The sequence below is a fragment of the Protomyctophum bolini genome (assembly GCF_963924005.1).
Source record: "Protomyctophum bolini genome assembly, chromosome: 5".
Classification (NCBI taxonomy): domain Eukaryota; kingdom Metazoa; phylum Chordata; class Actinopteri; order Myctophiformes; family Myctophidae; genus Protomyctophum; species Protomyctophum bolini.
This window is the reverse complement of record NC_137866.1, coordinates 44,611,104-44,628,566: the sequence shown is the minus strand read 5'-3', so window position 1 is coordinate 44,628,566 and position 17,463 is coordinate 44,611,104. Positions and strand designations below refer to the sequence as shown.

Below are 17,463 nucleotides of genomic sequence, written 5' to 3'. Positions count from 1 at the left end.
GTTTACTTGCTTGTAGATCTGCTATTTTTCAATAGCTAAAGCATAACATAATGGCTGCCCAGAATGGGTTCATGTGCAACATTGTAAACAAACCAACATACAGTATAAAAAAGGTCCTTTGCATTTGACCGATGCGTTTCTCTGCAATAATTGTCCTGCTGTTTATCCGGGGAAAAAACGCATGAAAGGATCTTTAGTGTCTGCAGGGTCATCTGCACATTTCTAAGTTCTAGTTACAATTTAAGGACTTTTAACATCTTTTTAATTCCAAATTGGCCAAATAGTCAAATATGATGTAAGAAAGAGATGAACATTTTGTGATCTTAGAACATAAAAACATTGGAGGAAAATTTTTAAATAAATTCCAATACATTATTATTTTACAATATGCCCAAAATAATAATGGTAGTGTGTGTGTGCTGGCAAGGGCCATACTGTAGCAGACACAATTTGAGAACGCCATCACGGCCGGCGGGTGCAGACCTTAGATTAGACAGTTTTTGGTTTAGACTAGTCATTGGTTAGACCAGTCATTAGTCCTATACAACTACAACCTATCTCAAACCCTCACCCTAAACCTAACCTCTCATGGGGCAGTACACCTAAACCTAACCTTGACCCATGTCTAACCAATGACTAGTCTAAACTAAGTATGCACCCCCCCGGAAATTGTGGACAACAGTCAGTGTCATCTCATGAAATCTTCATGAAACATTTTGGATTAGTTTTGAGTCAGTCGGTTCCGTACGGTACGACCCATACACACACGTACCCTTCCTCAGGACCTACGGTACGACCCATACACACACGTACCCTTCCTCAGGACCTACGGTACGACCTATACACACACGTACCCTTCCTCAGGACCTACGGTACGACCTATACACACACGTACCCTTCCTCAGGACCTACGGTACTACCCATACACACACGTACCCTTCCTCAGGACCTACGGTACGACCCATACACACACGTACCCTTCCTCAGGACCCGTTTCTTGGCCCGGATGTCGGTCTCCAGCTCCGCGGCTCTGATGTAGATGCGGACGGAGCCGGGGAGGTGGCGAACGGCCTGGGCCACCACCGCCTTGGCCGTGTCCCCCGGCTGGAGCCGCGCCGCCTCCAGCCACACGTCTTCACTCTGGAACCACCAACGGACACAATTAAATATCAAAATATCATTTTTTTTAGGACCAAACATCAATATCGATATTGTGATAATATAACGTTCAATACAAAAAGGGTTCGTATTCATATAATTGATCAACCTTGTGAAGTTTCGTGGAAATATCCCTCAGATTAAGATTTTGCCTTATTCACCCCGAATTATATCTAATGGGGGCTAATTTTGTGGCGGCCATATTGGGTTTCCAGCAAGAAATTGGCCGGTGCTTCCATATAGGTTGTGATCCTACTGGCTCATGATATTATTTATGGTGGACAACCTTTAATATATGTTATGGCAAATGCAGGTATCCAAAAAGGGGTGTATATATGGTTTCACCAGGTTGAAAGTGGTCAAGTTATTGACTTATTCCTAAGCATTCACCTTGGTTACAGGTTGCCCACCCCCCATGTCTCCTAAGCATTCACCTTGGTTACAGGTTGCCCACCCCCCTGCCTCCTAAGCATTCACCTTGAGAACAGGTTGCCCACCCCCCTGCCTCCTAAGCATCCACCTTGGTTACAGGTTGCCCACCCCCCTGCCTCCTAAGCATTCACCTTGAGAACAGGTTGCCCACCCCCCTGCCTCCTAAACATTCACCTTGAGAACAGGTTGCCCACCGCCCCTGCCTCCTAAGCATTCACCTTGAGAACAGGTTGCCCACCCCCCTGCCTCCTAAGCATTCACCTTGAGAACAGGTTGCCCACCCCCCATGCCTCCTAAGCATTCACCTTGGGACACATCTCCGTGCCCTTCATGATGAGGTTCCTGGCCACCTGGAGCTTGCCAGTGACCTCCTCCAGCCTGGCGGAGGCGATCCAGGCCGGGGGGTGATGGGGGTTGGTCTCCCTCACTGACTTCAGCAGCAGGCGAGCCTTCTTGATGTCACTGTGCTCGAAAAAAAAACACAGAGAGAGACTCGTTTAGAGACACGCCGATGTAAATTACATTTTAAAAGTGGCACTATGGGCCTGGGCCATGGCTCCGATACCGACGGCCTTTACTATACAGTATATATATATATATATAGTAATACTATATATATACTATACTATAAATAAAGGCGAAAGCCACAAAGAAAACATAAAAAAGTGGCAGTATGTAAATTATATATTTTTTGTGTGTTAATACAATTCTTGTGGTGGTTGTTGCGAACGCAGTGATTGCGAACGCAATGAGCACTTACTATGAGACCTAGCAGATCATGTCTGTCTGTCTGTCTGTCTGTGTGTGTGTGTCCCCTTTGTGCCCATATATGGAGCTGAGTGATTTGTTGCAACATCTAACATATTTGGACGTATAGCTGCTTTGGGGACTCCTTATATGGTTATGGCTAAGTTAAAAACTTAACTTAAAAATGTACGAGCTGCGTTCGCTTCCCGCGTTTGCGCGTCTTACTGGTATTATGTACTGAACATATTGCTAGTTGTTTGACCACTTCAAATGCTCAAATTTTAAAAATATCACACTCGTGTGAATTGAGGGGCATCACATTTCGTGATCAGCCAATCAAATCATCACAAATGTAATTCCGGGCCAATCACTTTTGGTGTCTTCACTTTTTCTGCCCTCACTTCACACGGATCTTCAATATGTAGTACTTTGCTTAATCAAATCATCGCTATGGGGTGATCAGCCACTCATCAGCCAATGTTGGTGTTCACACAAACCCTCAAAGCTGGGCATAGGAGGCAGCCTAACACAAAGTAAATTAAAAATAGCCGATCTACAAGCTTGTTCAACAGCTTCTATACTAGAAGACTTGTTGGCCTCATATGGTCGTGCCGACTGAGAACTTTAATCTGTGTGTGCGTGTGTGTGTGCGTGCGTGCGTGCGTGCGTGTGTGTGTGTGTGTGTGCGCACGTCCGTCTGTGTGTGTGTGTGTGGGGGTCAACACCTGATGTCTCCACCATGGGTAGGGATCATGGAGTTGAGGTCAGTCAGATAGCCCTTAGGGTCCACCACTGTCTGGCCACTCACCGAGTCAGACACCTGAAGGGAGGGACAAAGCATTTTCAGTGTTCAATGACCTTCCCATAGATCTAGTCAAGTCTATAGATCAAATCTGACAGTTAGGATTACCACTTAAAAGTCATACACTACATAAGAATAGTAGTCGTTTTAATTAACTTAATAGAATAGGTTACACAATTACAGGAGATTCTGGGCTTTCAAATATTAGATTCTTGTTTGATGCTGTATTTGGGAGATATACCAGAAGAAATTATGGGAAGTGACAGGTATCTGATGAAAATCTTTCTGGCTGCAGGGAAAAAAGCCATTACTCGGAAATGGCTACAGGTAGATCCTCCTTCCATAGATGAATGGTTCCAGTTAGTCTCAGAAATATTTGACATGGAGAGAATGACTGCAAATTTGAGATTGAAGAGAGAGTCTTTTGAAAACAAATGGGAAAAATGGTTTGATTATACTACTGAACAACAGGTGAGCTAGAATCCAGAATGTTTGGCTTTTATTTTTTATTTCTTACAAGCATTTATCTACTGTTTTTACTTTTTATTTACTGAGTTGGCAACACGTATTGTAATGTTCGATTGTTTGTCTTTTTGCTTTCTGTATGTCCTTGTATGACATTTCTGTTCATGAAAAATGAATAAAATTTAAGTTGAAAAAAAGAATAGGTTACACAGTGTCACTTCTAATTCACACTAATTCTAATTCACACTGACTGAATGTGCGGTGTGACTTTCTTTAAAAACATAAATTGAGGTGAACTATGGTAAGGAAAGGAAAGGTACTACGTTTACCCAGGGTAACTGGACTAAGCATCAGATACTTGTTTACAGCCAGGCCCTGCTTATTTCATAGAACATTTCATGGTAGTGGTTCAATGCCTTGTCCAAGGGCACTGCAGCGGTGGTAATTTTTAACGTGTCGGACCGCTGATTCGAACTGGCGACCTTCCAGTATCAAGACCACTCCGCAATCCGTTCGGCCACCGCTGCCACTATTGTGTTACCTGACTCAGTCTCATGTCCATCAGAGTGTTCTATGGTGTTACCTGACTCAGTCTCATGTCCATCAGAGTGTTCTATGGTGTTACCTGACTCAGTCTCATGTCCATCAGAGTGTTCTATGGTGTTACCTGACTCAGTCTCATGTCCATCAGAGTGTTCTATGGTGTTACCTGACTCAGTCTCATGTCCATCAGAGTGTTCTATGGTGTTACCTGACTCAGTCTCATGTCCATCAGAGTGTTCTATGGTGTTACCTGACTCAGTCTCATGTCCATCAGAGTGTTCTATGGTGTTACCTGACTCAGTCTCATGTCCATCAGAGTGTTCCATGGTGTTACCTGACTCAGTCTCATGTCCATCAGAGTGTTCTATTGTGTTACCTGACTCAGTCTCATGTCCATCAGAGTGTTCTATGGTGTTACCTGACTCAGTCTCATGTCCATCAGAGTGTTCCATGGTGTTACCTGACTCAGTCTCATGTCCATCAGAGTGTTCTATTGTGTTACCTGACTCAGTCTCATGTCCATCAGAGTGTTCTATTGTGTTACCTGACTCAGTCTCATGTCCATCAGAGTGTTCTATGGTGTTACCTGACTCAGTCTCATGTCCATCAGAGTGTTCTATGGTGTTACCTGACTCAGTCTCATGTCCATCAGAGTGTTCTATGGTGTTACCTGACTCAGTCTCATGTCCATCAGAGTGTTCTATGGTGTTACCTGACTCAGTCTCATGTCCATCAGAGTGTTCCATGGTGTTACCTGACTCAGTCTCATGTCCATCAGAGTGTTCCATGGTGTTACCTGACTCAGTCTCATGTCCATCAGAGTGTTCTATTGTGTTACCTGACTCAGTCTCATGTCCATCAGAGTGTTCTATGGTGTTACCTGACTCAGTCTCATGTCCATCAGAGTGTTCCATGGTGTTACCTGACTCAGTCTCATGTCCATCAGAGTGTTTCTGGCCTGGCCGATCTTCCTCATGTCCAGGTCTCCTGCCCCGGGGGTGGACAGGCCGGGGGTCATGCCTCCTGGGAAGGGTGTGTTCAAACCACCCAGCTAGAAAGATGGAATCAAAACAAACGCCTGCTTAGACCATTGGTTCTCGACTCAAAACATTTTAAATTTCAAGGGCCTCCATAACGCTGAGAGCTTCTAAATGGAACCTAGCCTGGCATGGCCAGACTAACAACACTGCGTAGATGTTAGTCTGGAACAAATTCTCACTTCTGATTGGTCACCCACAACTCTGGGGTGAGGGATATGTAATTCAAGTAGGGGAGTTCCAGACAAATCTCCCCAGAGATCATTTTTTTCCTGTAACAGATTGGTCTGGTTTCCAGACTACGGGGAACCTGGCAGCAAGGGTCCATTTGGTCCCCCATCAAGGAACCCTGAGGGTCTCTGGACCACTGAGATCGCTTAACCCTGTAACACCCAGCATTGCAATAATACATTGCAATATATTACATATTTTTATGAATTAATTATTATAATTTTTTTCACCTAAACGTCATCATTGATGTTCATTGCAATGCAATTGGTCATATTTGCATATAAATACCGGCCCCCCACAGAAGCTGAAAGTCACACAAATCTATGGACTCGCAATTTAACAATTTTGAACCTATGACCTTTAACCCTGATAAAAGTAAGTAAAATAACTGTAATATATGTTTTCTTATATATATATATATATATATATATATATATATATATATATATATATGTGATCATTAGAATGTCTAGAACATGTTTTATTTATTATTGTGAAAGATATCCCCCAAATGTAAATTATAATTATCCATATGTTTATGATTTGTTCATCAATGATCAAATCAGAAATCACTACATAAACGTTGATTATGACTGCCTTGACGACATGATAGCCTCTCTCATGCTGTATGAGAGAGATAGGCTATCATGTCGGCAGTCACCTACAGGACTTTAATATCACAGCAGTGCGCAGTCTTCGCCGTGCACTGCGCACGAATGGGTAAAATTAATATAGGCCAGCCTACAAACTAATTCCATTCATGGCGATGCGATGTCGATGTGTCATGTATATGCGTGCATGCGTGGACATGACAGCAAGGCAAGCGAGGTGAGAGGGAAACAGACAGGGTAGGCCTACAATTTTATTTAATTCATGCAGGTGTTCGTTCTTTATTTAACAAGACACCAGTGGGCTTGCAAGTTGCGTGTGCTTTTGCGTGTGTGTGTGTGTGTGTGTGTGTGTGTGTGTGTGTGTGTGAGAGAGGTGCGTGAGGCGGGCAAGGCACGGGAGAAACCTTTTTTCCATGGTTTCCATGGTTCCCACAGGTCGTATTTCATGTGTTCAGTCGCAAAAACGAGGGCGAGGCTTGATTTCATAGGGCGTGCCAGATAGATTTCAGCCGTCACATTTATTAACGTCAGAACGAAATTAAGGAAGGATCAGCTGTTTGCGATCACTTTATAAATGCCGTGGCGACGTGGGTGTACTACGAAACCTGCACTCGAATCTGTGGCAGATTTTACACTCGATTGATAAATGAGGGCCTTAGAGTGTAACACATGGACCCAAATGGACCCTTACAGGTCTGTAACTCTGAGAGTGTACAAATGGAACCAAATGGACCCTTAAAGGTCTGTTACTCTGAGAGTGTACAAATGGAACCAAATGGACCCTTACAGGTCTGTAACTCTGAGAGTGTACAAATGAAACCAAATGGACCCTTACAGGTCTGTAACTCTGAGAGTGTACAAATGGAACCTTACAGGTATTGTTAATGGCATTTAATGTGTTGGCACCGTTTTACATCACCATTACATCACCTAATCAACATGAGTTAGACTTTAATATATTAGCCCCCCTCACTTCACACAGGTGTGATTTTTGTTAACTTGCACAACAGAAAAGTGAAGCTTTTTGTCATATGCTTCACACACTGTTGTCACTGTTGTCATGCTTCACATGACATCACAATAAAGGACGGTAAGCCGGAATTCAGTTCCCAGGTCCCTATGCTTTGTGACTCACGTCAGTGCAACCACACTTCCAATTTCCCAGAATTGTACCTTTCTTTTTATTTTGACTTCACTTATCAATGGTGGAATAATTATAACAAATTGACTTGAGTAGAAGTTCCAAAAATGTATGAAATCCCAAACTTGAGAAATTGTGAAAAGAATATTGTAGCTGCAACAATACTGCAGAGAAATAGAGAAATGCAGGCCTACAATAGAACTACTGTTAGATAGCGCAACCATCCGGTCATGTTCGTCACTTCAGACCAGTAAATGCCTTTACTTATTTGGGAATCCAAATTGTGTCAAGGTTGGAAGAGGTGGTGAATGCTAATTATTATAACCCAATTTTAGCCACAATCGAAAATTCAATTAATAGATGGTCAAGTCTTTCAATATCTTTGATCGGCAGAATTAATATACTCAAAATGAATGTACTTCCCAAGCTATTGTATTTATTTCAAAACGTACCCTTGTCACCTCCACCAAACTTCTTTTCTAGAACCAGGAAATTGTTTACCAACTTTATTTGGAACAATAGACGTAGATTGTCCTTGCTTTATCTACCCTATGATAGGGGAGGATTAGTGTCCTAACTTGCTGTGGTATTTTCAAGCTCCTCCACTCCCCCTTTTTATTTACTCGGATACTTATAAAAACCTAAAAAGAATTACAAGCAATCCTAAGCGCTTAGATCTCCATAAATGGAGCTGACCTGTTGAGCTGACATTTCATTGTATGTTGATCTGACCTCATTAATCCCTGTATACTCAAGACACGCTCGATATATGGCCAGTACAGAATGAATTCCATAATGTTGATCTGACTCCCCATGTCAAAGCGCCAGCGCTCGCCCATGCAGTCTGCTGTCACCCAGGCCGATGCGTGCAAGGTCTACAGTGTCAGGGTTCTACTATTGTCAATGGCTACTGGACATGCTCTGTTAGTATGTTACACTAAATGGAACTTAAAGCTAGGTCAGATAGGCTACTTGATTTGCCATTATTCCAATCTTTTCATATTCCAAAATATTTGCAATGATTTACCTGTCGGTTTACGAAGAAAGCCATAGGCAATACAATGCAGATGTGGTGGAGCTAAATACAACTTTACCTTAAGCAAACATGTTAAATGATTATATCAACTCTACATGAATGAATGACTTGCTGGTATGAGCATTGAGCTTGGTTTCCCTCATCCAGGTGTGTAAAATAATAGTTAGGTAGTTCTATTGTAGGGCTGCATTTCTCTCTGTAGTCTACTATTGTTTAAGCTTCATATATTTCACAATTTCTCATTTGTGACATTTCATATATTTTAGGGACTTCTACTCAAGTGAATTTGTTATAATTTCCCCACCCTTGCATAAGTGAAGTCAAAATAAAACTAATCTGTTTGATACTGTAGATTTCATTTAGGACTGCTTTATTTCCTCCCATTTGGGAAACCATATGCGTTTAGTGCCATAACTCCATGAGTATTCAAGCTACAGTTACACAATTATTTTGTGTATTGCTGGATTCAGCAGAACCACACCTTCCATTCCACCTTCCGAGATGAGGAAAAACTATGTTGTGTTTGGTCCTACCTCCGGTAGGGGTATCTCAAAAACGAAAGCACTTTTTGACTGTTCGTCACAGGACTATTATGCTTTGCTTGGTTGTACAAAATACTATTCGGTCAAGAGTTATGAATAATACACATTCCGCCTCTCACAGTGTTTTTCCACTACGAACCATTGAACGTGCATTGTAATACACATTTGTCTGAATGGTCTGTGAGCGTACAGATACCTGTAAAACCCCGGACCCCCCCCCCCCCCCCCCCGGACTGCCCGGACAGCCTCCCAAAAGAGGACGTATGGTAAGCCTAGGTCAATAATACTGCACTCCATCCAGCACAATCCAGCTGTACTTTCTTTTTTGGATGAGGCTAAAATGCCGTTGTGATGCAGCTGCCTAATTTATACTTAGCATGGCAGTGTCTTGCACCGTAAATAACACACTCACAACTCACAACGTATCGCAAGTGACTGCAATGCGTTGTGAGCTTGTATATATATATATATACTCTAAGGTTGTGAGCTTGTATATATATATATATATATATATATATATATATATATACTCGAGCGAGACTACGTCACGGTTTCTGTATCTGTTGTAGAAGCAGTGGTTCTCAAATGTTTTATTGTCATTGCCATCTGAAAATAACTTGTTCCAAGGACCCTCGTACAAGAAAATGTTTGAATTTCTTAAAATGTAGGACTGGCTACTTAATTAATTTCCACCAAGTCGTAAAAATTTAAAGACAAACAACAAGGCTATGTTTCAAAACATTTACATTACAAGGCTATTTTCTAACTTGCTTTGGGGGCTTTATGAGAACTGTTTTACTAAATTAAATTATAATAATTCCGCGCGACCCGCCCCTCTAGACCAGAAACCTAATACGTTAGCTCAGGCTACTTCTCCCTTAAACTTGCCGGTTGTAGGAGTGGTTCCACCACTCAAAAAGAGGATCCAAGGCACAGACAGGTTAATCAACATTCTATAGCGACCACAAACTGTCAATCATCATTAAAAACAATCGCAGAACAATAAATGTCACAGAACCGCATTATGTCCACAGACCTCACACTACTATCAATTCAAGAAAATTGAAAATGTAGATGAATCACAACAGTTTTTAAATATTTTTGCTTGTAGCACTTTGAGATTTCTTTCAAATTTGTAAAGTGTGTTATAAATTAAATGTATTATTATTATTACTTGCGCAAGCAGAGCGTGCAAGTAATGTTTTTCGTCAGGTGCTACGATGCATTATGTATGCATATGACGTGATATGTACCAATGCCAGGGTTATGCCAGGGTATAATTGGTTTTCAATGGTGACGTAATGATGATATGTTTCAGTGTCGGGTGGATTAAAGGTAATGCCCCTATGTATACATGTATGTAATCTGACACCACTGCCATATCAAGCACAAGTAATCATTACGTCATACAGTACACTGCCACGAGACATACGCAAGCAGTAATTTTTTTCGTCATGCTACGATGCGTACCAGCATTCGGCTGACACCAAATACCCGAATATGATTAATATGCTATATATTTTTCCTACCATTGCTGTCATGGCCGTACCTTAAAGCTACCTTATTTATGGCAAAATAAATGGTTATATAGGCCGAAAATGCTTTTTTAGACATTTTCCGCCGAATATTTTCTGCGGACGAATATTCGGTGCATCACTAGTGTATATCCATATATGAGGTTTCTACACTAGTCTGATGTCAGCACTGGATATCACTGTTGTCTCCATACATGGAGATATAGGTTGTCTCCATATATGGAGCTCTAGGTGAAATACACTCACACACTCAGGGGGGGATACAGATAACGCATCCATAGACTGTCACGCACAAAAACCATGACGTTGCGCGCCTAAAAAAGGTCTATGGGAGACCGGTTTGATTCCCCCTTGTGTGAACCGAGCGGTGCAGGCTGCTCAACAACACAGCTGGCTGGTGGTCAGTGGTATTGCAGGTATAAATGCGACCCGGGTAGGATCAGGATGTGTGGCGGATGCGACTCCGGCGCTCTATTGACTAAATCAATTTGTTTGATTAAGTGATGCACCCCCTATAGTATCTTTATCCATTTGTCGTAACAATGCCAGGAAGGTGTATCAAATTCTGAATAAGCTACTGGACAAGTTCACTTTGTGAACGGCAGGGCTTTCTGAGCATTGAGGACCTGGATGTCAGAGTTGCAGTCATGTCAGAGCGCTTGATGAGGACGACGATGACACAGCTGGAGGAGGGAGGCTCGCAGCTGTGTCATTCTCTCGATTCATTCTCTGCCTGGCCGTGCACCAATGAGGAAAGCCCGTCAGGCCATCTCTGGGCTCAAAGGTTTGCTGAAAAGCAGGGGAAGATGGTCAAAGACAGTGCTGCTACTGTTGTTGTTGTCCGGTGGGTAAGCAGTAGCCTCTTCGTCCGCCTGTACAGCCAACAGCAGGCCGAGCACAGCGAGCAGGACAGTAAGGATGATGATGTTCCGGGTGGCCGACAGCACGGCGGCTACGAAGTGCATTATCGTTCACTGTCTGTGCGTTGTTCCTGTCAACACCGTGCACGTACATTTATAACTCCAAAAGCTATTGGACACGGTATTAGTATGATGTGACGCACGGTTGCCATGGTAGCCATGTCTGTGCTCGCCGTGACATCAAATGCAATGTCCAAATATGGAGTTATATTAAATATACAATTGGGGTGGTTGTATTTTGTCTCCCTGCTCTTCTGAGCAAGCAGGCATGAAGGCACAGGCGGCTGTTCCTCCTCAGCTTTGCCTTCTCCACCTCAAAACAATGACATGCCCTCCCTGAGGCCACATTTCCCCAGCAGCATCACAGTTTCCTCCATTAGTCATCAAACAAGTTGCTTCCAGTGGTGGAGGCTGCCTCCTGCTGGTGCATACTAAAACGACTCCCCGTGTGTGTGTGTGTGTGTGTGTGTGTGTGTGTGTGTGTGTGTGTGTGTGTGTGTGTGTGTGTGTGTCATGTCAGGGTTGACGCCACGACTACCTAGTCGTTACGTCACCTCCTCCTTTTATAAGGCATTGTGCCAGAATCATTCTTTGTCGGATTATAAGTCCGTATAAGAATATAAACCTAAGCCTTAAAACTAAGCTTATCTTTTAACTTGTCCATCTTTAAACCCGAAGTCTCATCTACTCGGCAAGCCTTTAGTCAAGACTATACTCCTCTCTCGACCCTTACAGTGTGTGTGTGTGTGTGTGTGTGTGTGTGTGTGTGTGTGTGTGTACATGCGTACTAACCCCCTGCAGTGGGTCCACGTTGGTGTCCTGCTTCCCAGCCTGGAGGTGTTTGGAGAAGAAGCTGTCCGGTACGGGGGTCAGCTTCTCGTAACGGGGGTTCCTCTGACGCTTGTTCCTGGCGTCTCCCACCTCGGGGATACTCAGCCACTCCTCTTCAGACACCTCCGACAGCTTCCTCTGGACACAGAAATATATAGACGATAAATGTCATGCCGGAAAACATTGTCCTAATCTGTGATTTGTGAAACGAAGCGAATTGTTCTTTTTTTAGGTCTTTCGATTCTAATTCTAAAACCTATGTTCTTGCTGTTGGCTGGTAACCAAGTTGAAGAAATGACAGATTGAGACTTTAACCTTTTTGCATTTTGCACCTTTAAAATTAAAAGGAAATTGCATCACAATTTCCTTACATTGTCCAATTTTAGGAAGGAGGTTTTTGCTACTTGGCTTAATAATGACATCACTAAATTGCTTGGATCATAGCAAAATAAAAAAAGTGAAAATGTTTGTATGACCAAATCCAATTGATTTGTGAAACAGTGTGAAAGGACACCGGCACACTATCACTCATTGTTAAAAAATTAACAAAATATGTGACATTATGATGTTTTAGTACTGTTCCTGCTGTTATACACATCACCAACCAGATGAGGAAATCACAGATTGAGGCTTTATGACCTTCGCTTTTATATGAAATATCTGAGACTAGTTTGACCACTTCAAATGCTGATCTAATCTTAACCTTCGCTTTTATATGAAATATCTGAGACTAGTTTGACCACTTCAATGCTGATCTAATCTTAAAATAATCACAGAAAATGTGTTTGTGACTCATTGAGAGCCTGGTACATGCGCTATTTTAGCTGCGCAACATGCTTCCATAGACGACCTGCTGGCTTCTATAGAATCCAAATGACTGTAATCAGTTGTGGCGACTTGAGAATTGTTTGTGTAGAATGTTGTGGCGACTGAGAACTCCATGAGATCGTTTGTGTAGATTTTACCTTCAGATCGGAGAACTGCTGCTGGATCTTTGGCCGCTCCATACGGTACTTCTCTATCTCATCCTTCTCTCTCAGCTCCCTGGAAATACACCACACACCAGATGTAATGAGACAAATACACCACACACCAGATGTAATGAGACAAATACACCACACACCAGATGTAATGAGACAAATACACCACACACCAGATGTAATGAGACAAATACACCACACACCAGATGTAATGAGACAAATACACCACACACCAGATGTAATTCAGTATTTAAGTCCGACGTCATTTTGTAGTGCTACGTTAAGTCCGGGTCCAAGTGGCACCAGCTCCCGTCCGCATCTCATTGTAAATAGAATATCTAAACGTGTGAATCTTTTTACAATGACGTTATTTTTCAGAAAGGAAGCCATTGAGGGTTAAAATGGGTCTTAATGCTTCCAACTCGAGTAGAATTATTAATGTTTTGTACAAGTGTCCATGACAAAGAAAATATATGATGTGGAGACAATAAAGACTATTATTATCATTATTATTGAAGGTGGTAACAGTCCATTTGCTCAGTACAATATTTCGGGGGCATATTTAGAATGTGTGCAGGCTTGGGTATGTTGAATCTAGTTTGCAATTAATGAGGATAGTTGACACAATGAAATAAAATGGCGATAGTATTCAGTGTGGGGCAGACGGCCTGTCACAGCCAGATTGGGAGAGCAGCAGCTTTGTTGTTGCGAGGAAAGTGGTAAAATGAGACTTTCGTGGTTGTTTTCGTCTCAGATTTAGTCCGACGGAGCGTCACAGTATAACTCTATGGGGACACAAAAGCGACACAAAAGTAGGACCCGGAAGTATCTCTGGAGGGGGCGCTCACGTCACGGCTAAAATACTGAATGAGACAAACACTGATGACAATGATCACTGTAAATAAAGTTGTCTGCAACACCCTGTAGGCAGCTATAGCCTATAACGCATTACATTTAATGTCGTTTATTTAGCAGGGACCAGGTTACGATAAACCACTTTCACTTTATTTTGGGCATGACATTATTGGTTAAAAATGAACCAGCATTTTTTGAGGGGCGTGCCCAGCTTTTGGTGTGTAAACACAAACATTGAAGCCAAAAGTGAGGACAAAAAAAGTGAAGACACAAATTGTGATTGGCCGGGAAAAACATTTGTGACGATTTGATTGGTTGAGCACAGAATGTGATGTATGATGATAAGAGCGTCCCTCACTGTACTGAACTTATTAAACCCTGTACTTCATTGAGCGTGGTCCCCCAGGGGTCTATCCTTGGGTTCAAGCGGTTACAGAAATGTAACCAGAGTTAGCTACAAGCACACGGCTGGTCTGCAGTCCCAGGGCACGGGGGGGTGTGCAAGCACACAGAACATTCTTCAGTGCAACAGGTTTCTCTTAAGTTTCACCTCCTCTCCTTGCGCCTCTCGTCCATCCTCTTGTCCAGGGCAGCGTATATAGCGTCTGCCTCTTCGTCGTCTTTCTCATAGGGCCCGCTGGAGAACAAGCTCCCCGCGTAGCCGTTGAACTATAGAAGAAAAGACCACCGGGATATCAAGTCATGTGGAAAAAATGCTAAGTCTACCATACATAAGGGCTGGGTGATATGGACAAAAAAACAAATGAGAGCCATTTAATTTTGACCGTACAATGTAAGTCGAGGCGGACGGACACGGTGTTTTGGATCATCAATTCCTTTGGCCTAGTTACATCACGACACGGTAACGACACAACCCAAACCTCTATTTCTACGTTTTAAGTGATCCAAACACTTATGCCATAATCACGATATTACTATATTATTACCAAGGCGGCCCCAAGCGTAATAAGTTAATATAGCATCACAATCATTTTAAACACTTTACCCATTATGTTATACTTTGGCACGCTGTGAGGTTGTTGATCATCTGAATCTCGAACTTAACATTTTAAACACTAATCCTCACTTCTTGCCGTCCCTGGCTTGAAATATGTTGAGATGTGGCGAAATGCACATCATCAATGTGGGGGTTTTGACTTGGGAAAAAGGTCTTAAGAAAGAAACACACCTCGTCATAGTTGGTGTCGTTCAGATCTTCCTCATCTTCCTCGTTCTTCTTCATCTGGTCTCCGACCGTCCTCTTCCCTGGGGGCGCGTGGCGGTCGTCCACCGGGTCGTTGGCATCGCGGGCGGGTCCGATATCTGACCGCGTGGTGAAACCGGTGGCACTGCAGAGGACCAGGGAGAGACACGGTGGTGATCAGATCACTACTTATTAGGCGTGCAACATTTAATAAAACTAATCTATTTAATTGAATAATATCGTTGCTGTTGGGCTGTCTCCATATTCTATTCTGTTTTTTCATAAATTGACGCCTCCACTTGATCATACTACAGTGTGAGCGAGCGTCACACAAAAGTATCCAAAATAGCAGATCCACAAGCTCAAACGCAGTGTGAAGCTGTATTTAAAACCCATTTTGGGCGGGAACCACTTTTGGTGTTAGCATTACGTTATGATTTAGCTATTGAAAAATAGCAGATCTACAAGTTCATAGCAGGTCTGCTATTTTCGAAGAACGACTGACATAGAAACTGACATAGAAACACAGCTTTTTCAGAAAACTGTCAGAATGTAGAAGTCAAAATGGGTTAACTATTTAACTGTAAATACAGACAGACGGATCACAGCACCTTTCACTTACATTCACCTTGTTCTAGTACAAAATGTTAATAAAGTTTGTTGAACACTTCTCATTTAGTCAACTACTTCAGCTAAACTAGTAAGCAATTTAGCATAATAGATGCTTTTACATTATAATTACAATATGTGTATATACAACTGTTATTATTATAGGATTCAATAATATAGCACATCACAGACATGCTATTTGTTGTTGTTGGAAATTCTTGGAAGCTTTCATTCATTCAAATACAGCAGCAGCTAAGAGGTTAGCATGCTGCTGAGCAGTGAGCACATACCGGTATATACATTAAAGAGGGATATTTATTTTTACTTTGTTGTACGTCTACGGAGCACCGAAAATAGCCGATCTACAAGCTCACGACGCGTCGTGATCTTACAGATCTGCCATTTTCGGTGCACGCAATAGCTAGCCTTGGATCACAATTTTTAAGACGATCATCTGCCATGGCCGTCTTGGATGATCTTCAAGTTCAAAATATTTTTGGTCCGTACATATATACGTTCAGATTTCAAATATAGTGTTTACCCCATGGGCACAGATGGTATAATTATGTAGGAGCCATCAGAAGTACCCGTATATTACTCACTAAAGGGCAACTTAATCCGATCGGTGACCATTTTCAACTCATATTTATAATGTATCAGATTGCAATACACCTCTCAACCGATAGGGTCACCGTGACAAGCATATGGAGAAAATTGCCACCGATCGGATTTAAATGCTTTTTGTTTAGCAATACGACATATAGGGGTACATTCTGAGGGGCCGTAAATAAGTGGAACATCCGTGACCATAGGGTAAGCACTTTATATTTGAAAACTGAACGTTTGTGTGGATTTACGGAGCATAAAGGGAGAAAGCGCGAACACTATTCTGAAGGTCATCCATGACCGTCAGTCATGTATGAGGGCTAGTAAATAGCATGTTCGTAAAGCGATCGTTACCCTCGGCCGAGACCAGGCACGTAACCCAGCGGGGCGGGCATGCCCAGAAACGGCTTCTTCTTCTTCCCCATGAGCGGCGAGGCCAGCGGCAGCACCGGGGGCCCCGGAGCGGCCGCTGCGGGGCCCGGGTGCCCCGCGGCCGACCTGGAAACGATCTTGGAGCCCCTATTTTGCGGAGCGTTGTTCATATTTACTCCAACCATGGCGAGGTTTTTTCAATTCCGGAAGAACAACAGTCGCGCTTCCGTTCCGACCGAATAATATGACCCCTTTCTTTCCTTTCAAGGGGAAAAGCAATAGCGACACCAGAGGCTGGTCATTGTACTACACGTCATCTGTTTTTATCCCTTAAAATAAGAGTTTAATAGCTCTATATTCTGAATTTATGATAGTAGCCAGTAACAGAGGTCTCTTTTCTCTGTCTCTCTAACTCGTTAGTAAACAGAAAATGGATTTATACAAATGTCACCTTTCAACAAAACACATTTTATTTTAACAAACATAATAGGATCATATATATATATATATATATATATATATATATATATATATATATATATATATATATACACACACACACACACACACACACACACATACACACGCGCCACACACACACGCACACACACACCCACGCCACACACAATCATTAATTCTAATTTCCTAACCACGCGAGGGCGCCAGATTACAATAGATTATTGCTCGAAGACACATGGAAATAGAAGCGTTGGCAAATTAGCATTCAATGACAATGACATAATTAACCAGAATCGGGCATTTCAGTGCATCTAATTATCTAATTTAAGGAAATTACACCTAATTCA

At 42.4% G+C, this 17,463-nt stretch overlaps 1 protein-coding gene across 1 annotated transcript in view; it reads right to left on the bottom strand.

Annotated features, from left to right (window-relative positions):
- prpf6 (PRP6 pre-mRNA processing factor 6 homolog) overlaps positions 1-16,851 on the bottom strand; it is a 30,535-nt gene extending 13,684 nt beyond the window's left edge. Inside the window, exons 1-9 of the mRNA XM_080763173.1 lie at positions 16,640-16,851; positions 15,056-15,215; positions 14,417-14,535; positions 12,997-13,075; positions 11,993-12,169; positions 5,070-5,198; positions 3,063-3,157; positions 1,896-2,052; positions 978-1,140 (exon numbers count right to left, since the gene is read on the bottom strand). Coding sequence (XP_080619299.1) covers positions 978-1,140; positions 1,896-2,052; positions 3,063-3,157; positions 5,070-5,198; positions 11,993-12,169; positions 12,997-13,075; positions 14,417-14,535; positions 15,056-15,215; positions 16,640-16,842 — 1,282 coding nt within the window. The 5' untranslated portion in view covers positions 16,843-16,851. The remainder of the gene's footprint in view (positions 1-977; positions 1,141-1,895; positions 2,053-3,062; positions 3,158-5,069; positions 5,199-11,992; positions 12,170-12,996; positions 13,076-14,416; positions 14,536-15,055; positions 15,216-16,639) is intronic.
- Positions 16,852-17,463: the final 612 nt, after the last annotated feature.